Below are 21,929 nucleotides of genomic sequence, written 5' to 3'. Positions count from 1 at the left end.
CTATATTGGTGTAAACAGACTGTACACTTTAAAAAATTTATCCCTAAACGCTGCTGCTTTTAATAAATATTATATAATTTTAAAATTTTAGATTTTAGGGAGACATGTTTAATATTATAGGTCTTGTACAAATTTCCCTTTTTTCGATCCAGCCAGAAAAATTTTAAGTCATACATTATGCAGAACTTGGTTTATTTTACTAATAAGCTGAAGTTATCAAAAAAATGTCAAACTTAAGTTGAGATTTTCTGATATTTCCCAGTTCATATAGTTGCCACTAGATGGCTTATTTTTGCTTGAGTAGTTCAGGTTAATATCTAAATAATGGCAATCTTCAAAATGAAAATTTTAATCTATACCTGTATTTCTTTTTAAATTTTACTTTTTTTTTTTTTGCTCTATGTGCCAGTAATCCACAACTTAAGAGATTCACAGGGAACAAAACTTGATTTAACATGGCTAAATGTAAAATTTTTAGATGACTTCTGGTTGAAGATAGTTTTATATCTTTGAAGTATAGTTCTTGCTATTAAACTTACAAAGTGTAGCGATTGTGAGAGTGTTAGCCTTTCAGAGCCTTAAAGAGTACAATTTTTAAAAACATAGCCCAAAATACAGTTGCGAATCAAGGAGAAGCATAGTCTATGGAGTTACCTACACATTTACTTGCTATTGAAGTAAGAGAAATTTTATCATACAGCTAAACAGGTCTTCTATAAGCTTTTAAAAATCTGATTAAAAGGGGACATATTTAACAGCATTTTCAGCCATGTCCTAGTTGAATGCAGATGTTATGATATAATGAAAAATCTAAGAGATACGTAATAGCCTCCATATGTTTTTTTCTCCTGTTCTCCAAAAGTGGTAGTGGCAAAATTCAGATCATCAGACTTAGTCGATGGAGATAAGTTTTCTAAGCTGTAGATTCACTTTTGGATACTGTTTGTAATGAGTTTCATTTACCTTTGAGAAATTTGAGTTACAGAGCTTAAAAGTCTGTTTTATTGGGAATATTTTTGAGCCTTAATACTTAATCATTCTCTGGAGCTTTTGGTAGGTCTTCTGTTCTACTTCAAATTCTCTCTACACCCCCCCTACCCTCCTGGGACATTGAACTTCTGTGGCCTCAACTTTTGACCCATGACAAAGCTAAAGCTGTTGGGACTATGTCTCAGAGTGTTTCCTAATCCCCATCTTCCCCCAAGATGTTTGAAGATGTTTAAATGAGATCATTTATTCAAACATTTAAAATATAATAAAAACTTCATTGGTTATGACAGAAGGTCTCAGGTGAAATTCACCATGCTATCTTTGAGAAAAGGAACTTGTAGCAATAGAAAACTATGTGGAAAGCATATGGTGAATTGTAGGCTATGTGGTCATTTTGAATTTTCTGTTTAGGGCGACTGATCTTTCTCTGCCAGTCTTGACAACTTAGAGCCAGAGAAGGAAAGCTGTTGTTGGCAGCTGCTGAAGCTAGCCTATTAGCCTCAGTTTGAAGCAGTCTATCTGAATATTCCCAATTGTTTAAGCGTACATTGCAGCCAAAGAAATACAGAAAGATTAGCTTTAGACTAATTCTTTACTGTGTCCACACCTGCTGTTTTATAAATATTGTACGTAACTATCAAGTATATCAATCTAATAGTCTCATTATAGTTACTGAAGAAGTAAAATATATTACATAATGAGCATGTACTTTGTTATAATTGCTGAATGACAAAAGGGATCTGGTGAATTAAGTACTCGAGTTTTAATGGTTTTGAATTAGCCTTTCATGACTAAAAAGGTAGGAAAACACTTATTGAAATACGATAATGGGTTTATTAGAGAATTTAGTTCATTCATATTCTTTTAAAACCATATAAATCACGAGGTCAGGAGATCGAGACCACGGTGAAACCCCGTCTCTACTAAAAAATACAAAAAATTAGCTGGGCGTGGTGGCGGGCGCCTGTAGTCCCAGCTACTTGGAGAGGCTGAGGCAGGAGAATGGCGTGAACCCGGGAGGCGGAGCTTGCAGTGAGCCGAGATTGCGCCACTGCACTCCAGCCTGGGCGACAGAGCAAGACTCCATCTCAAAAAAAAAAAAAAAAAAAACCATATAAAAACTAGCAGTAGGCCAGGCAAGGTGGCTCACGCCTGTAATCCTAGCACTTTGGGAGGCCAAGACGGGTGGATCACCTGAAGTCAGGAGTTCAAGACCAGCTTGGTCAACATGGTGAAACCCCATCTCTACTAAAAATACAAAAATTAGCCAGGTGTGGTGGTGCGTGCCTATAATCACAGCTACTTGAGAGGCTGAAGCAGGAGAATCGCTTGAACTCTGGAGGCAGAGGTTGCAGTGAGCCGATAATCGTACCATTGCACTCATTGTTTTGAGATGGAGATTAAAACTCCATCTCAAAACAAAACACAAAAAACTAGCATTAGCTATCATGTTTTCTCTTTAAACAAACATTGGACATACAGCCATTTATTTAGCATCTTTACTTTTTCCTGTATATTTTTAAAAAATAGCTGTAGAAATTATTTTTGCTTGAGGCTTAGAAGAGAAATTGTCTCTTTTGCCCCTTGTTTTCCAGTGGCTTCTAAAACATGGCCTAAATTTTAGAAGGTGGCAAGGCGTGAAAGGTTTTCTTAGGTACATTAATTTCTACATATATTTGATTCTTTATATAGCCTTTTAATTCATTTTAAGTTTTTACATACAGACAGGCTTTTAGCCTCACAGCTGTTGTCTGTGCTAGCTGTATGGTACTTTGAGCTACAGCTCTTTCTTAGACAGTTCATCCTGTTGCATGGTGTTACTTTCTAAGATAAGGAGAACGGTGCAATTTGTATAAGCAAAAGTATCAACCAGCATATTCTACTTAGGAACAATAGATACTAGTACCAGGCCTAAGTTTTTAATTGACAATTGACTCTCAGGCTATTAGTTACTGTGTTTATAGGGAAATTTTAATGTTTTACAACTAAACAAGAAGTAGATTCAAAATTCATTACCAAGTAGCTTCTTAACTCTCTTGAAGTCTTTCTGCCTCCTGAAAATTATTTTAATATAAAAGACTTTCCAGTAATTAGAAGGTATTCATTCTTATATGGTGGGATATCTGAAATAGGAGCATGTCTTCTAATTCCTGTTCACCACTTTCATTGGTACAAACAGACAGAACTATGCCCCAGTGATTTAATCTATACTTGCTACATATACTGCTTCTGTCTCACAGATGGAATTACTATGAACAAAATGCAATGTTTTGTGGTCCTTTGAAAGATGATTTATTTTATTGAATTTACTATTTCTAGTGTATTTCAATAAGGCTTTAGTGCTTTTTACCCCTTAAAGTAGGAAGTTAACGTTTTTCATTAATTGTGTTACAGGGTTGGCTAGTGGATCTTCTCAACAAATTTGGCACTTTAAATGGGTTCCAGATTTTGCATGATCGTTTTATTAATGGATCAGCATTAAACGTTCAAATAATTGCAGCCCTTATTAAGTAAGTTACGTTTAAAAATCAATGGTTAGTGCACCGTAGAATTGCTGGTTTTTGCTTCATAAAAATTGAATTTTTCAAGTGTGGTTTCTTCAGCTAGTAACTTGGATTTTTAAAAAGTAATATAGAGAGTTTAGTCCTAAATTGATTTTAAGAAATTGTGTATTTACAGGAGTTTTGTATCTTTCTTATTTCAGACCATTTGGGCAATGCTATGAGTTTCTCACTCTTCATACAGTGAAAAAGTACTTTCTTCCAATAATAGAAATGGTTCCACAGTTTTTAGAAAACTTAACTGATGAAGAACTGAAAAAAGAAGCAAAGAATGAAGCCAAAAATGATGCTCTTTCAATGATTATTAAATCTTTGAAGAATTTAGCTTCAAGGGTTCCAGGACAAGAAGAAACTGTTAAAAACTTAGAAATATTTAGGTTAAAAATGATACTTAGGTAAGATACTTACCTCTTGAAATAATTGTTAATGCCGATTTTAGAATCATACTTATCACTGAATTTTTCTTACAGATTATTGCAAATTTCTTCTTTCAATGGAAAGATGAATGCACTGAATGAAGTTAATAAGGTGATATCTAGTGTATCATACTATACCCATCGACATGGTAATCCTGAGGAGGAAGAGTGGCTCACAGCTGAACGAATGGCAGTGAGTCCTTCAATTCTTCTTTATATGAATAAGAATCTACTTAAGACAAGAAATTAGAATAGCTCCAGCTAAAAAAATTAGTAATAGTAACATTTTAAAGTAAACTGAAATTGGGAGGTGTTTTGACTGATTTATAACTCTGTTAATCCCGAGAACTTTTTGAAATAACATAGTTTATTATTTGGTAGTGATAATGGGTAGCTTTAAAACATCTTTGATAAACTTAGTGATGAATGTGGTGTTCTGAAGTAATTATTAGTTTGTTGGAGAGTGGGAAGTTGGTTGAAATGGTAGAGTTGATCTAGAAAATGGATTGGGTAGTATCTGGTACCTTATAAAGTGGCCTATTGTTCATTTGACCATTTACAGTTAAACGTTTTAAAACAGGAAATAAAATTACTAGAATAAGATCTATACAAATTGTTTTTTATCACGATTTTGAGAATTTTATTTTGAAAGCCCTTATTTTGACATTGAAATTTTATGAAACTTTATGTACCATAGCTATTTTGTATTATATTGTTTTGAAGTAAGTATGCCATTTAAGTTACAGTGCCAATATTTTTTGAATGTATATGTGTAACAGTCCTGGGGAAACATCTGTAGGAGAACTGTCCTTGCCCTCAAGGAGCCCTCACTTTAATAGGGGAGTTAGTGATTAGAGTGTGTTAAAATGCATGTGGAGACTGCTTAGATATTGCCCTGTGTTAGGGAGTCAGGTGGTAGACATCTGGTTTCATACATATGATGTACGTATCTGCCTCATGGAAAGTCCAGCACAGAGCTATTCAAAGTGTGCTCTGAAGACTGGTGCTGGTTCTTGAACCAGTGCTAGATAGGACAGAAAATGGCATTAAGTGTTTAGAAACTTTCATTGCAGTTCGACATTGCGACATTTTTATTGTGTTTTACAAAAGTATCTGTGGCTCTGCAGTGGCTCACGCATGTAATCCCAGCACTTTGGGAGGCCGAGGAGAGATTGCTTGGGGCCAGGAGTTTAAGACCAGCCTAGGCAACAAAGCGAGACCCTGTCTCTATATTAAAAATATATGTGTATATATGTAGAATAACATAAAAACAAATATCTGCAACAGATTAGACATTAAAAACTGGCTCTTTATCAGCTGAGACCTGTACTTCTCTAGCACATTTTGGGCCTAACTACTTTTTATTCTCAGCTAAATACTGCAAAATCATACAGTGTGGATTACTCCCTGTTTGTTATCATGAGTTAGCACTTTATTCTGTTGCTATAGATTAAATGAATGCTAGTTGAGCAAGCTAGCATAGTGTTACAGAAAAACAGACTGTGGAAGCATATGACTTGATTCATATTCCAATTCTAGCATCTGTGAGCCTGTTTACATTTTGTAATAGAATAATGTATCTCTTACTAGGATTGTTTGGAAAATTAAAGAGATAATGGATAAGCAATAATAGTGCCTAGCACATGATAATTGTTAATAAATAAAAGTAAAAAATAGAGTGCCTTTTTACCCAAGGTCAAAACATAATTTTGTGGCAAAATTGGGATAAAGAATCCAAAGATCCTAAAATTGGTCCTGTACTCACCCTACCATGGTGATTGTGTACTTAAATAATATTTTTCTGAGTAAATGCTGGAGTGTAGAATCTTTGTAATTTCAGTATTTATGGGAGCATTTCTGTATGTGCAAAATTGTTATAAAATTTCATAATTTTCCATTAAAGCAACACCTAAGTATATTTTACCAGTATTATATTCTGTAAATGTGTTTTAATTTTCCTTATTTAATAATGGTGTGAGCAATTAAGAAAAAATTGTTTTAATTTCTGCTTTCAAACACGTTTTTGAATTAACATTTAGGAATGGATACAGCAGAACAATATCTTATCCATAGTGTTGCGAGATAGTCTTCATCAGCCACAATATGTAGAAAAGTTAGAGAAGATTCTTCGTTTTGTCATCAAAGAAAAAGCTCTGACCTTACAGGATCTTGATAATATCTGGGCAGCACAGGTAAGGAATTTAAGATGATGGCTATTTAGTTTTTAAAATAAAGATACTAAAAACTGAAGAAATACAGTAGCTGTCATGAAATGGATGCAGGGTTGTATTGTTTGACTTTGAGAATGTTTAAATGCTTGTTACCCTGCCAGGAATCTTTTTGAAATAACCAATAATCTTTTAAAAATAAAAATATTATTTTATCTGTATTTGATAAAGGTTGAGAATTTGTTAGTGGTTTTAAATAAAGATGCAAACAGTAAAATCCTAAGGAATGTCTATTGAAAGAGTAAAGACATCTGTAATTGGTTTCTTCATAGATTTAGTAGAAAGCAAAAACCTCCAGTGTCAGGAGAATTAAATCACTTGATTATTTATAAAGACCTGTAATAATTATTCCAGAGGATTTATAACTCTTCAGAAGGATTAGTAAACTTTTTAGTTTTTGAGTTGGAAACTACAACTCCTTCTATTATCATAATGACAGTTTTCTAATCATGGATTTCTTGGGAAGCATTATTGAGTTGTAGATTATAAAGCTTTGTTTTTTTAGTCTATAAAAACCAAGAAAACAGCTTTGCCTTTGCTTAAGGTTCCGGTTTTGAAACAATATTGTTAGTGTGCCTTATTTTTTATTTGCAATATTAAAATTGTCATGTTAAATTAAATAAATTATATTAAAGGTTTGTATGAACCGCCAAAGTACACATTAGCTGTATTTATTGTATCATGAAATTAAGTTGCCAGGTTTTAGATGGCAGTTCTAAAGCATTTTTTTTTTTTTTTTCTAAAGCATTTTTATAATGTTAGAATTTTTTTTTTTTTTTTGAGACAGAGTTTCGCTCTGTTGCCCAGGCTGGAGTGCAGTGGCTCGATATCGGCTCACTGCAACCTCCGCCTCCTGGGTTCAAGTGATTCTCCTGCCTCAGCCTCCCAAGTAGGTGGGATTATAGGCATTTGCCACCGCGCAGGCTGTGTTAGGAATTTTCTTTTTTTTTTTTTTTTTTTTTTTTTTTGAGACGGAGTCTCGCTCTGTCGCCCAGGCTGGAGTGCAGTGGCGCAATCTCGGCTCACTGCAAGCTCTGCCTCCCGGGTTCACGCCATTCTCCTGCCTCAGCCTCTCCGAGTAGCTGGGACTACAGGCGCCCGCCACCACGCCCGGCTAATTTTTTGTATTTTTAGTAGAGACGGGGTTTCACCGTGGTCTTGATCTCCTGACCTCGTGATCCGCCCGCCTCGGCCTCCCAAAGTGCTGGGATTACAAGCGTGAGCCACCGCGCCCGGCAGGAATTTTCTTGTGTTACATAGTTAAATGAAGGAGATAGGAGTACTTTATTAATTGTCAGCAAGCAGTATACACTACTTAATCTATTACTCAGATTCTAGTGCGTTGTGATTTTGTTTTTGTTTTTCAATAGGCAGGGAAACATGAAGCCATTGTGAAGAATGTACATGATCTCCTGGCAAAATTGGCATGGGATTTTTCTCCTGAACAACTTGATCATCTTTTTGATTGTTTTAAGGTAATTGTTAACATAGCAAAATATTACCATTCTATTTCAAATAGAATTGATTAATTAGATCTGTGAATTACTTTTAGCCAATAAGTACTTAAATAGAAATCCCATTAAACAGTCTGTGGTGTGAAGGAATTGGCCATTGTTTTCTTTTCCAACAAGAACTTGATGTTCATTTTCTTAATAGCCCCCATAACGGAAACTCAGGCTATCACTTTTTCTTTCTTTCCCCTGGTAGTTTCTATTTTAGTTACAGTTTCAAGCAAATTGTAGGACTACAGGGAAGGATGATTGGCTGCAATAAACAGTAAGATGAAAGCAAGAGAATACCAGTATCTTGGTATTCTGGGGCCATATGTACAAGCAAAATATGAGTTAATCAATGTAACTGATAAGGTAGCCCAAGAACTCCTGCTACAGTCGTATCTGCATTGATGCCATCATGTTGGTTTTTGAGGCCATGTTTTGTAACATCTTTGATTAGTTGCCAGGGTTAGGTTTGTGAAAGCTCAAGTGGTTAGTGAATTTGTGGATTAGGAACATAAAGACTTTTTGGCAGTTTGTACTAAGGGGTGTTCTATTAACAACTGGCATTAGATCAATAGGTCACCAAAGTTGCTTGTTAAAAATAATAATTATACTGACTAGTGGGAACATAAATTGCTATAGCCACTTTGGAAAATATTTGGTATTTCTGGTAAAGTTTAAGATTCTCATAACTCATCAGTTTGACTTCTGAATATACAATTGAGAAACTCATGCTTATGTACACCAGGATACATGTTCAGCAACACTTGTTAGCAGAATTACTTGTAATAGTGAAAAAACCTGCTATGTAGGATAGATAAAACATAGAATAGATAAATTATGGAATGTTCATACAGTGCAATATTTCACGGCAATGAAAGAGCAACTCAACCGTATGGATGAGTCTAATAAACAGAAGGTTGAAGAAAGGAATAAAGCCACACAGTAATTAGTACACCTTGATTACATTAATGTAAAGTTCCGAAATGGGCACAGCTGGTTTCTGGGATGTTAATTGCCATGTATTATTTTTTACCTGGGTACTAGTTACACAGGTGTTCACGTTGTGTACTGTAATAATGGTATATGCTCGTACTTTTCTAGATAAGTATTTCACAGTAGAAGAAAAAATACCATTTTTACTGGCTTCCATCACAGACATATTAAATCAGATCAGTAGGTACTGAAGCCCAAGAGTCTGTATTTTAAGCAAGTTTCACAGATAAGTCTTAGGGACATTAAAGCTTTGCTTTATGGAAAAATCGCTGCCTTATGGAAAATTTTATTTTGAAGGGAACAAATTATTGAGTGAATCTTTTATGTGGTTTTTATATATTTTGTTTCTGTACATGTAAAAGCAAAACTTACACTTTTTCCATCCATTGAAGTATATCAAAGGCAGCTGAGGGAATAATAGAATTGGTCATCATGGGCACTGTAAAGATAAAGACTTCTGAAATGACGATACCTGACCAGTGTCCTTCTCTTTGATGAGAGAAGGAAAGAAAGGGGTTGTTATTGTATATGCTGTATCCCCCCTCTTCTCAGGATAGTCTAAATACAATAATGGTCTAAATATAATAATGACTCTTCATGTTCTTCCCCCTTTGGCTTAACATGTTTATTGAGCACTTGTCATTTGGTAACAAGCACTTTTTTTCCAAGGTGTTGGTAAATCTGGCAATTCTTATGGAGTGTTGAAAGTTTCTGCTAAAGATGATTTTGAAAGAAAGCAATGAAGTCTGAGTCACCTTGTGGTTCTTTGCAGATTGCAACCAAATGATTCCAACCTTCTGGGTTAGACTTTGCTTTATGTACTTGGCCTAGAGTCTAGTTTTTAAACATTTGAGTTCTAAGTGAGTTTCATATCTTTGCCAGCACTTGTTCTTGTCAGAGTTCTGAATTTTTGACAGTTTTCTTGGTGTTTGAAATGTTATTTCATTGTGCTTGTGCTTTTAGTTTTTATATCCCTTGATCAATAATGAGATTGAGTATCTTTCTGTATATTTTTTGAGCTATTTGCCTTTTTTTTTTTTTTTTTTTTTTTTTTTTTGGTGAGTGCCTGTTCAAGTCTTTTGCCTGTTCCCCCCCTCCCGCCGCCGTGGCATTATTTGTATTTTTTGGGATTGTAGTTCTTGATATATTTTGAATGCTAATCCTTGTCAGTTCAAGAGTTACAAATAATTTCTCCCAGTTTGGTTATCTTTTTCACTCACTTAATGGTTGGACTGGTTGAACAGATGTTCTTAATTTCTCCTTTTCATGTAGTTTGTATCTCTAAAAGATGAGCACATGAAAAAATACACAATACCATTATCTACCTAAAAAACAATAATTCCTTAATTCATAAAATAGTGTTAAAACTTCCAGTTGTCTTAGATCATACGTCTTCATTGTAGAAGTGAGTTTTAATCAGGATCCTGGTGCAGTCCATGTGTATGTCTTTTAAGTCTCTTTGAAACTAGCTTCCTTCTTTTTTATTTTCCCTGTAATTTATTTGTTGAAGAAACTGGATCTTTTGTTGCCTTGGTGTCTGTCAATAGTTTTGATACAGAAGGTTTTGTTTTTTATTTTACTAGTATATAATCTTAAGTAGTGGTGTGCTTTTCCTTGAGGAATACCTAGTTGTCTCTCTTTTTATAATGTTAGCCAGATGTTTTTAATTGTAATCTGATATTTTAGTCTTACATTCTTAGAGTTGTCATATTCCTTTTGTTATTTTGTGTAGGCTGGAAGGAAATAGAAACAGGTATTCACATCATCTTTGAAGACGTACGATATTAGTAATTCCATTGAACTGATCTTCTCTGATCAACTTAATCGTTCTTTTTTTTCTTTTTTTTTTTTTTTGGAGACAGAGTCTCACTCTGTCACTCAGACTGAAGTGCAGTGGTGCGATCCCAGCTCACTGCATCCTCCACCTCCTGGGTTCAAGCAGTTCTCCTGCCTCAGCCTCCCAAGTAGCTGGGATTACAGGCATGCACCACCACGCCCAGCTAATTTTGTATATTTAGTAGAGATGGGGTTTCACCATGTTATCCAGGCTGATCTTGAACTCCCGACCTCGGGTAATCTGCCCACCTGGGTCTCCCAAAGTGCTGGGATTATAGGTGTGAGCCACCGTGCCCGGTCAGCTTAATCGTTCTTCTACTGTTGACGTTAGGTTCATTTCAGTTTATTTTCTAATAAACACTGATTAGCAACTTAGTCCATTTGCTGCTGCTATAACAGAACACCACAGACTGGGTAATTTATAAAGAACAGAATTTTATTTGGCTTATGGTTCTGGAGGTTGGGAAGTAACGAGGCATGGTGCCAGCTTAACCGTGAGTTTTGGAGGGGACATTCAAACCATAGCAGTAACTTTACTCATAAAGCTTTTCCCATATTGCTTAGCAGCATCCCTGGTCTCTACTCACTAAATGCCATTAGTACCCTGCCCTTCCCCAAGCATGATAACCATGTTGTATTACAATACCATTTTAGAGGTTTTAAAAAGTATTTTAGAGTTTTTAATTGGGTGTCTTCTAAATTGAAATAATGTATCATTTATTTTTCTTTTTTGGAATTTAACTCTACCCTATAAAAAAATACCAGGCTAACTATATTTTCAGATCTCACTTGAACAATTCTGTGCTTAGCTATGTTGCTTTTGATGAATTTGAATATAGTCAACCTGGTGACAATTTATGAAGTGGTGACTAAATATGTGTTGTTTTCATGTCACTTAATTTTTTTCTAGGCCAGTTGGACAAATGCGAGTAAAAAGCAACGTGAAAAGCTACTTGAGCTGATACGTCGTCTTGCAGAAGATGATAAAGATGGTGTGATGGCACACAAAGTGTTGAACCTTCTGTGGAATCTGGCTCACAGTGATGATGTGCCTGTAGATATCATGGACCTGGCTCTCAGTGCCCACATAAAAATACTAGATTACAGTTGCTCCCAGGTAAGAGTGTACTGCTTTGCTCACTTTTTGTGACTTTTCCCCTTCAGTTAGGATGGCTTAGTTACAGGATAGTTCTGTGTTACTCTGACATTGTTAGTTTTTAAATGATCTTCCAGAGTTGACTTTTTTTGTTCATTAGTCTGCTTTCCTTAGGATCTGTACATCAAGGTTTTGTGACTCATCTGAAAAGCATTTTAGTCTCCTTGGGAGAAAGTATAAACAGAACATACAGTGGTGGCATTATCAAGTGTCTTGTTCTGAAATGCCAGTTTCGAATAGAATTAGAATATTAAAGCTGATAGGGACTTCAGAGGGAAGAGAAATTAGGTTTTCTTTGCTCATAGGGAAGTTAAGAAAAATTAATAGAATTTCCTAACCATTAAAACATTTAGTGCCTCCACAGTGAGCAAATTACACAGTTTCCCTACATTCTAATTTGTGGCATGTGTATTTTTTAACACATGGTAAAGTGAACATTGCTGAGTAATTTCTCACATGTTAATAAAACTATTTGTTACACTGATGAACTGGTATTTAGGTAAGAACCAAGAAAAGCTCAGGAAGGTGTATTAATGTAGGTACTACTCAGGTTTTGACTATGTTTACTTGTAACAGTTCGGTAAGTATTCAGCAAATTAAATAGTAATAAGGGCCTTGAGTATAAATTATTTCATTAAACTAAGGGTCCTTCGGAGGAGTCTTGAATCAAAGCAGTACATTTGCTATCAGGGCTTTTAACTAGTAACTTCTCTTTTAAATATCTATTAGTATCAGTGCCTGGCATAGTGATGTACACATTCATTCATGAATAGTTACTGAGTTTCACTGAATTTAGTAGACTGTTGCCTTTTTTCAACTTCAACTTTCATTTATTGTTTGGGAAAAAATTTTTAAAAGTCATTTTCCAACTGCCACCTTTTCCCTTCTGCTTGCCAAAACTGCTGTCAAAGTGTACATTTGATCATAAATGTTTTCATGGCCTTAAAAATGTACACGCTATTAAACCCAGCAATTCTACTTAGAGAAATTTCTTTTCAGAAATAGTGAAAAAGGATACAAAGAGGTACCCACAAGGACATTCATTAGTGTTTATGGACATGAACACGTGGAAGCCTCCTGAATAATTACTTTTTTTTTTTTTCCCGAGACGGAGTCTCGTTCTGTCGCCCAGGCTGGAGTGCAGTGGCGCAATCTTGGCTCACTGCAACCTCCGTCTCCCAGGTTCAAGCGATTCTCCTGCCTCAGCCTCCCCAGTAGCTGGGATTACAGATGCGTGCCACCGTGCCCAGCTAATTGTTTTGTATTTTTAGTAGAGACTGGGTTTCACCATGTTGGCCAGGCTGGTTTCGAACTCCTGACCTCAAGTGATCCACCCGCCTCGGCCTCCCAAAGTGGTGGGATTACAGGCATGAGCCGCAGCTCCCAGCCGTGAATAATTACTAATAGTTTATACAAGGTTGGATTATGGTGCCATTAAAAGGATTAATATCACTTAAGAGTATGATCCTAATTTTGCTACCAAAAAAGGAATATCTGTGTATTACAAAATAACCCCAAACTTGAGGGGTTTCAGGAAAAAAAATAAATAAATAAACTCCACAAAATTGTTTTCCTTTCCCTGTATGCAAAAGTAAAACAATCCGAGCTTACGAAATTGTTAGGCACACAAACTTGCAGTTCTGATTACTATTGACTTTAGAGGAAAAGGTAAAGTAACTAAGGTTTGAGAAGTAAAATACCGTAATTGAAATAATTTTGGGTTTATAACATTCTTAATTTTTAAGTTTATATCTGCCTCTGTCCTTTTTCTCTCCTTGTATGTGTGTTTCTTTGTTTTGATTTTGGTGATTATTTTTAAATGTAGTTGTCATTCTATTTATTTTCTTAGTCAAATACACATTTTTTGTGTTCTTCACACTAAAAGATGGCCCATTTAGAGTAACAGGGTCTTGTTATATATTAATTCTGGATTTTATGATACGGTAGAATCTCTTAAAATACTGGCTAAATACCTACCCTCTGGCAAACTTGGAAAATCAAACTGTCAGTGTGCCTAATATTTAGGATCTGTAGTGTGTACAGATATATTTCAGTCCATATAATACAAAGCTTTTATAACAGTGCTGGGCTTTTTGGAGTTCTGGTAGTAAGTAAGTGTGAAATAAAAAGAAACCTAAAGCTTTTACTATTTAAATTAAACTCTTTGCTGTAATTACAACATGATGCTTGTATTGCTAATCTTAAAAGAAAACCTTTTATAATTCTCAAAATAATTTGAAAATAAAATTCTCCTGAGTATTGATCTATTTAAAACATTGAAATCATTTGTTTAAGGACCGTGATACACAAAAGATCCAATGGATAGATCGCTTTATAGAAGAACTTCGCACAAATGACAAATGGGTTATTCCCGCACTGAAACAAATTAGAGAAATTTGTAGTTTGTTTGGTGAAGCGCCTCAAAATTTGAGGTAAGACTTTTTAACATAGAAAATTTCAATACTTAAAATTTATGTACTTTATTGAAAAGAAAACAGCATATTGGCTGGCAAATGCAAATTTTTAAATTAGTGGAGTGAGAAGAGGCTATATAAGAAGTGTTTGGAACAAAAGAATCCTTTATTATATCTACCTCCTTTGTTTTATTAATGAGGAAGTAAGCCACAGTTAAGTGATAATCTCAAAATCAAGATAATATTGCCTTTGGGTTCTTGGTTCAGAATTATTATTATATACATACTATATTTCCAGCAAGTATGCCAAGAAGTTTCATAGCATGTCTTTAAAGATAGATTAGACCACAAGAACATTTAAATTGATGAAAGATGACAAGATACAGTTTCATAATTTTTAAACATTTATTTTAGCTAAATTTCTTTTTAATAGCTGTCTTTATAGTATCTTAGGTGTCAAATTCTGGTTACCGAAATAATTTGTCCTATTTTCTGGTAATAGAGTTGGAACTGATAACATGAAAAGGAAAAATAATGTGAAGAGAAGGAGAGCAGGGTGCAGTAGAAGGAATATTCACAGTGGAGTCAGGATTCCTAGGTGTGAATCTTGTGTCAAACCAGTAATTTAATCTTGTAAAAATTCTGTAAAGAATCATGTTTGGCCTGGTGTCGTGGCTCACCCCTATAATCCCAGAACTTTGGGAGGCCGAGGAGGGCAGATCACCTGAGGCCAGGAGTTCGAGACCAGCCTGGCCAACATGGCGAAACCCCGTCTCTACTGAAAATACAAAAATTAGCCGGGCGTGGTGGCATGCGCCTGTAGTCCCAGCTACTCAGGAAGCTGAGGCACTAGAATCGCTTGAGCCCGGGAGGCAGAGGTTGCAGTGAGCTGAGATTGTAGCACTGCATTCCAGCTTGAGCAACAGAGTGAGACTGTCTCAAAACAAAAACAAAAACAAAACAAACAAAAAAACATGTTTTCTTTATATGTAAGATTAAATGATTGCCAGGATCCTTTACAGCTCTAGATTACTATGATTATACCTCAGACAGAAATAGAAAAGGTCATGTTTATGTCTATTTAAACAGTTGACTTGTCTCACTTTTTTCTCCAAGGCTAGAAAAAATTAGCAAATTGGAAAAGCTATAAACACTGTAAGAAATTGAGACATATATCTCATTAACAATAATATTTGAGGGGCATATTTTGAGTATATTTGGCTCATTGTACATATTTCGGCCTTTCTCAAATGAATGCTTTTATCTTTCGAAGTAGACACAGTAGTTCACATACTCTCCCAAGAACAGTGGCCTCGTCTCCCCTAAACTAGGATGTGAAAGTTGATTGGTTGTGAAAGTTGATTGGTTTCAGTGAAGGTAGCAAAACAGATTAGGGTTTCAATGAAGATAGCAAAACTTTGTGGTGACACTGTGGGCAAACTTGGCTACAAACAGAGTGTCCCAGGATGTTTTCTTAAATAGCTAATAAGAAAATGCTAAGAGCATTTTCTTTGATTAAATTCTTCCTTACAACTGTAGCATAATCTTTGTGATGCTAGTCTTGCAAAAAATGTTTCTGTTTTATAATTTGGGAATAATTACATAACATAAGTGCTTTGGTACAATTATAGTATAGAAATTAGTCATTGAGGTATACTCCCATTTGGTGAAGTTGGAGAATACTGATGGATGCTTTTTGTGTAAAATAATTAATAAATGTCTTATTTTTTGAAGAGTTTAAGTTGGTTGTGATATTTTCATTAAAAGAAGTAAATGTACAAAAGTATAATTTTTAAGTTTTTACATCAGTAGCTAAGAATTTAGATAGTACGAACTCTTCTGATTACAACAGAGTTTAATTGCCTAATTATATTGTTAAGTTCTTCTCGTTTCAGTCAAACTCAGCGAAGTCCCCATGTGTTTTATCGCCATGACTTAATCAATCAACTTCAACACAATCATGCCCTAGTTACTTTGGTAGCAGAAAACCTTGCAACTTACATGGAAAGCATGAGACTGTATGCTAGAGGTACGTATTGTAAGCTAAAATAAACTATGGGAAATAGCAGTGACCTTTTTTTGCATTAATTACCTTAGAAATATAAATCATGTTCCTTTATGGATTTAAGATCCACTATTACTCCCAACTCTTAGACATCCTAAACTCTAGGCCAGCAGTTTAAGAGTCTTCACTAAGTGCTTGCCTTCCCCCATTCTCTTTGTTAAATAGATTTTTCTTCCCTGCTTTGGGAGCTGTGCCTGCCTTTTTTACGATTGATTGCTAACTTCTTAGGAATGTACTTGACTCATTTTCAACCTTTATGTCCTTTACCACCACCTTTAGCTTTTTAAAAGGAAACTTGTTTTGTCTAAGTCTGTTCTTACATTATAGTTCTTTTATAATGCCAAGCCTATGTTTTGTAAGTGCTTCAAGACTCCATGAATTTAAAAAACATAAGAGTAGAGATGAGAGCCTGGCTATAAGAATCTAGATGTTTACATTGGCATTCAAAGCGTGAAATTGTTTGAACATGTTTAGGATAAAGTTTCCTGTGATTTCAACAGATCCTGATTGTAAGTCTTAGCCTGCCATGTGTGGAGCCCTGTGTCAGTGCTCTTTTGCCCTCTGACAGTTATGTCAGTCTGTGTGTGCAAGAGTGTAGGGATGGCTTCTCAGTATATACTATTCCTCTTCTGTCTTACGACAAATTCATACCCCTTTCCCCATTGATACTTTGTTGTTTCAAGTTTGTTTCCAGAGCAGTATATAAGAAAATACTGTATTACCAATGTTAGTTATAGAGTTAAACATACTGATTACTCAGCTTACCATTCATTTAACATGTTATGTAGGATCTGCAGAAGCCCATAGTGTATGTTAAAAATGAGAATATTTATAATACTCATTATTTGAGGAGTAGGCTTTTGACATTATTGAATAACATCCCCTGGTGCTTATGAATTACCAGATTTTTGCTTAATACTTAGTACATTTCCCAATGAAATTCAGATAAACATAAAAATTAAGCAACTCTTCTGATACTCCCAGTGATAGTGTTGACTCTTTATTCTTCCATTTATCTCCTCGGGGCCAATAGATTGTAGAGCTAGACAAGCAATCTAAGTGTTAGGCAGCTGATGAGCAACAGACAGCGATCTTAGCATTTTAGTCCTAGGTTCCTTCTAAGCAGTATAATAGAACGATCAAGGCAATACAGCCATGTGATTTACGTTCTATACCAAAGGTACTCAAAATCAGTGAGGTAAAAAAGAGGTTTATGTGTAGTATACCCAAGCATTTGGGTTTAGTATATTATGATTATAATCTCTTCCTGGTGGTACAAAGCCCTAATGGTTGCCAAGGAGGGCCTTCCCCCAGAGTGGAGCCATATTATTTATATGTGCTTTAATGCTAATTTTTATTTACTTCATTTGCATGTGGTGTTTAATTTCATTGCCAGAGGTCAGGAACCCTGCTGTCTCACTAGGGTTTTTTCTGCTACATTTTAGTATAATTCTACTTGAGTTACTGCCTCATCTCAACTTTGTTATCACAGGAATGATTACATTCTTCAGTTTTTCCTCCTTATGTTGTCTGTATATCTGCAAACTGAGAGATGTGAGTCTGCATGGTCAGATTGCCTAGGTCTGAAACATGACCCAAACATATTAGCTGTATGACTGTGGGCAGGTTATTTATGCTAGAATAATGTCTGGCACATAGTAAATTCTCCTCTGAATTTTAACATCGTACCTTTTTTTTCTCCTAACCTTGGTACCTTTTCTTCTTCCAATTTATTACACTACTCTTGATTAATACTGATGAGTCTGGAGATACTTAAATATGGGGGTGGGGGCAAATAATTTTTAAAACTAGCAAAATTCTTCTATTAAACTTTTTACAATGTTAAATCACTTCTGTGGTAACATCCACTAACATTTCTAAATTTGCAATTCTAAAGTAAATTATGGTTTTTGCCTCTATAATAAAAGTGATAGATGAATCCCGTTAGCTATGAGGCATTAGGTTACTTGGCATGATAACATCAGGCTTCCACAGTTCACTGATATTCTCAATTTCTGATAACCATTTTACCAATGGTTTGTGCTGCCTGTATTTTATCTTCACTAGCATCTTTAGCTTTTGGGGGAAAAACATTTCCTCAGTAAGCATGATCAGCTGATTTTACCTCATAAACATTATTTAGATAAAAGAATGAACTTAGTAAAATTCTCTACAGTATTTACTCATGTTCTCACTACAAGTGTTTTCATACACTGGTACTTACTTAAATTATTCTTTAAAAGTTTTTCATATGCATACAATAAAGTATAAACCACCTTTTAGTTTTCACTCAAGTTTTAACTCATTGGTAGGATAGTCATTCTACTGATTTCAGTACTTACTGAAAGTTTAATTTACCATTTTTTCTTGTTTCTGGATAGAGTTGGACGACCCAACTTCACTGTAGGTCAGATTTTTGCACTGTTTACTTAGAACTGTTACCTTCTGTTACTTCTTCCCGGTCTTTTCCATCCAACAGTAACAGTTTTTAGGAACGTTTTCCACACAAAAAGATTTCTTTATGAATGTCATTCACCAACAGTGCTATGTTAGGATGCAGATCCTGTGCTAGATTTTCTCAGTTCGGACTCATTCCTACACATCAACTATGAAGTACTATTAAGTCTGTGTGGCTTCTCTGTGGTTTAAAAATAAATATTATCCATTTTGTGAACAATTTATTCCTTCTTGGAGAAACGGCTGTTTCCAGGCCTGGAACAGGGAAAGTACCATCCTATTCCAGAAAGTAAGAAAGTGCTCAACGATCATGTTTGCACGTCAAAAGGACACAGGAGTTGGCTTTCACTGGCCATAATTAGGTCAAAATTAGTAATGAAAATAAAATATGAAAATACTCATGTAAACAAAAATGCCAACTAACAAATGAAGAGTATATGATGAAAATAAACCCAGGGGGGTGAGGATTTTCATGTCTGGAATGGCAGAGTAAAATGTTCAGCAGACCTTAACAAAACAACCATTTAACTGGAGAAAAATATAAACAATAGTCATTTAGAGTACCTGAAAATTGTCCTAAGGGAGTACAGCAAATTGGAAAACACTCAAGAAAATCTATTAAATCTGCAGAACAGCAAGAGTCTGTAGCGTTTGAGCCACAACTTACTCTGTTCTCCCATGTTCAGATCCAGCTTTCTTGTGTGGAAACTCTACTCCAGGCAGGTGTGACTAAGAAGCAGGGGCTCCTTCCCTACGGCTGCCAGTCTAGGGCTGTAGTTTGACCACGTGAGGTGCAGGCTACTGGCATTTCTGATCCTTTTCAGTCGTATGTGGCAGAAGCTCTGTTCCAGGCAGTCATGTCCAAGAAAACTGAGACTCCCTTACCCCATTCAGTGCCTACTTGTAGGATAAATGCTTTACTTAAGGCATGACAGGCTGAGAATACTGGGGCTCTGGTTATCCCCAACCTGGCTTGCTCACAGGGTGGAAATTGTATGTCAGGGAGTGCAATCTGAGAAAATCAGAGTTTGATCCCACACACCCAACACCAGCACCTGCTCTTAAGGCAGGGATATCATTTTGGGAGAAGTTAGCTGCTGTCCTCCCTCCATCTCCTGAACAGTAACATAGATGTTCTGTCCAGATGGAGAGAGAAGGTGTGAGGATGCTGTGCTCAGCAGTTGTGCTTGAAGGGACCAACTTTCTTTGGACCAGACCATGCTGTGGCTAAGGGTATTATCACAATTGGAGATTTGGGTGGTGAAGAATTAGGAGAGTGCTTGTGGCTCCCTTGTACTGGTATCAGCAAGTCACAGGATAAGCAACCAGAAATTTAACAGAAAGATCTAGATAAAGAGGTGGCCAAGACAAGCCCTCTTGTGATCACAGTCAATCCTGGGGGTCAGGAATGCTATGTGTATGCATTAGGTTGCACCTAAGCAGAAACAATCAAAACTGGACATGGGACAAATTGAAGACATTCCCCAAGCTTCATGTCGATCCGTCAGCAAAGGGTGAAAGCCTCACTGGTACAGTGGACTTAAATGTGGACACGGGACAAATTGAAAACATTCCCCAAGCTTCATGTCGATCCATCAGCAAAGGGTGAAAGCCTCACCGGTATAGTGGACTTAAATACAGCTCTGACCAAACAGAGCACTGGGTGAATAATAAGCTACCCTGACTCAGGGGCAACTCTTAGGAAGCCAGACGTGAAAATTAGATGTATCCCTGGCAGTCTGGAAGACTTGCTGCATCCTTGCTGGAGTGATTGAGAAGGGAACATGCAAGCTACTAGTCTCCGAATGAACATAGGACAAAAACATAAACTTTTTGAGTGGTGTGATAGCAGCCTCCAAGCCACACAGACATCCAGTGGTAAAGGGTAAAAATCTACTAGTCAAGGAGGCTTAAACACTGTTTGGCCAATAAGGGACTTATACTGACCCAGGGGCAACTCCTAGGTAGGCAGGCTAAAGGATTAAAAGGAGGAGGAAAACATTGGGCAGAGCTGTCGGAAGCTGTGCACTGTGAGGGAAATAGACTATGAAGTCTGTTTCCCATAGTCATAGCCCAGTCACTATTTCCCATAGTCATAGCCCATATTTCCCATAGTCATATTTCTATTTCCCATAGTCATAGCCCAGTCACTAAACAAGCAAGCAAACGGGTGGGGGAAGAGAGATTGGTATTCAGGTTGTTGTATATCTAACATGTCCAGATTTTGATGACAAAAACTGAGGCATGCAAACAAATGGGAAGATGTGACCTGTAGACTGACACAGAGACTGCCTTTGAAGGAGGCCAAATGGAGGGCTTTGCAGACAGACTTGACAGCAAAGACTTGAATTACAAATATGCTCATAGAACTGAAGAAAACCATGTCTAAAGAATTTTTTAAAGTATGATGACAATGTCTAATCTAAATTAGAGGATAGTAAAGAGAAATTATTTTTTATTTAAAAAATCATAGAAATTTTGTACTTGAAAAGTATAATAACCAAAATGAAATATTCATAAGAGGGGCTAAACAATAGATTTGAGCTGGCAGAAGAATGAATCAGTGAACCTGAAGATAGATGAGTAGAAATTATGCAATCTGAAGAACAGAGGAAAAGTGAACAGAATCTCAGGGAAATACTGGGTACCATGAAGGGGACCAACATTAATTGTAATGGGAATACCAGATGAATGAGAGTGACAGAGACATAGTCACTGCAAACGTCCCTAATTTGATGGAAGACAAGAAGCTTAAAGAATTGCAAATAGGGTAAATGCAAAGAGCCCCAGACTGAGACACATTATAGTCAGAACAATTGGAAGGTGGTGAGAGAAAAACGAGTTTTCCTGCACAAGGAAACCCCAATAAAAATTAACAGCTGATTTCTCATCAGAAACATTGAGGCCAGAAGGCAGTAGGACAACATATTCAAAGTGCTGGGGACAGACATGACAACCAAGAATTTTACATTCAGCAGCAGAATCTTTAAAATCTGAAGGCAAGCTGAAGATATTCCCAGATAAAGACTGAGAGAATTTGTTGCTCTAAGACTTGGCTTACAAGACATCCTAAAGGAAGTAATTAGGCCCAAAACAAGTGACATCAGACAGAGTGTTCCAAATTTGCAGGAAAAAAATACTTGAATACTATAAACCAGCGGTCCCCAACCTTTTTGGCACCAGGGACTGGTTTTGTGGAAGACAGTTTTTCCACGGACTGGGGGGTGGGGGGCTCACCTCCTGCTGTGTGGCCCCGTTTCTAACAGGCCACAGACGTGACAGACATCTATGGAATACTCCATCCAACAATAGTG

General features: G+C 36.2%; 1 protein-coding gene across 6 annotated transcripts in view; it reads left to right on the top strand.

Moving 5' to 3' along the window:
- The window catches only part of USP9X (ubiquitin specific peptidase 9 X-linked), a 149,346-nt gene that overhangs the window by 51,733 nt on the left and 75,684 nt on the right, over nt 1-21,929 (top strand). For 3 of the 6 annotated variants that reach the window (XM_030807577.1, XM_030807576.1, XM_030807579.1), the window contains exons 7-14: nt 3,385-3,500; nt 3,695-3,946; nt 4,022-4,160; nt 6,007-6,159; nt 7,566-7,670; nt 11,434-11,640; nt 13,975-14,111; nt 15,974-16,122. In XM_030807577.1, the coding sequence (XP_030663437.1) occupies nt 3,385-3,500; nt 3,695-3,946; nt 4,022-4,160; nt 6,007-6,159; nt 7,566-7,670; nt 11,434-11,640; nt 13,975-14,111; nt 15,974-16,122 (1,258 nt within the window). The remainder of the gene's footprint in view (nt 1-3,384; nt 3,501-3,694; nt 3,947-4,021; nt 4,161-6,006; nt 6,160-7,565; nt 7,671-11,433; nt 11,641-13,974; nt 14,112-15,973; nt 16,123-21,929) is intronic. The other 3 variants (XM_030807580.1, XM_030807578.1, XM_030807582.1) reach the window with 2 other exon arrangements.

The sequence above is a fragment of the Nomascus leucogenys genome, chromosome X (genome assembly GCF_006542625.1).
Source record: "Nomascus leucogenys isolate Asia chromosome X, Asia_NLE_v1, whole genome shotgun sequence".
In the NCBI taxonomy this organism is placed as follows: domain Eukaryota; kingdom Metazoa; phylum Chordata; class Mammalia; order Primates; family Hylobatidae; genus Nomascus; species Nomascus leucogenys.
This window is presented reverse-complemented; position numbering and strand designations above follow the sequence as displayed.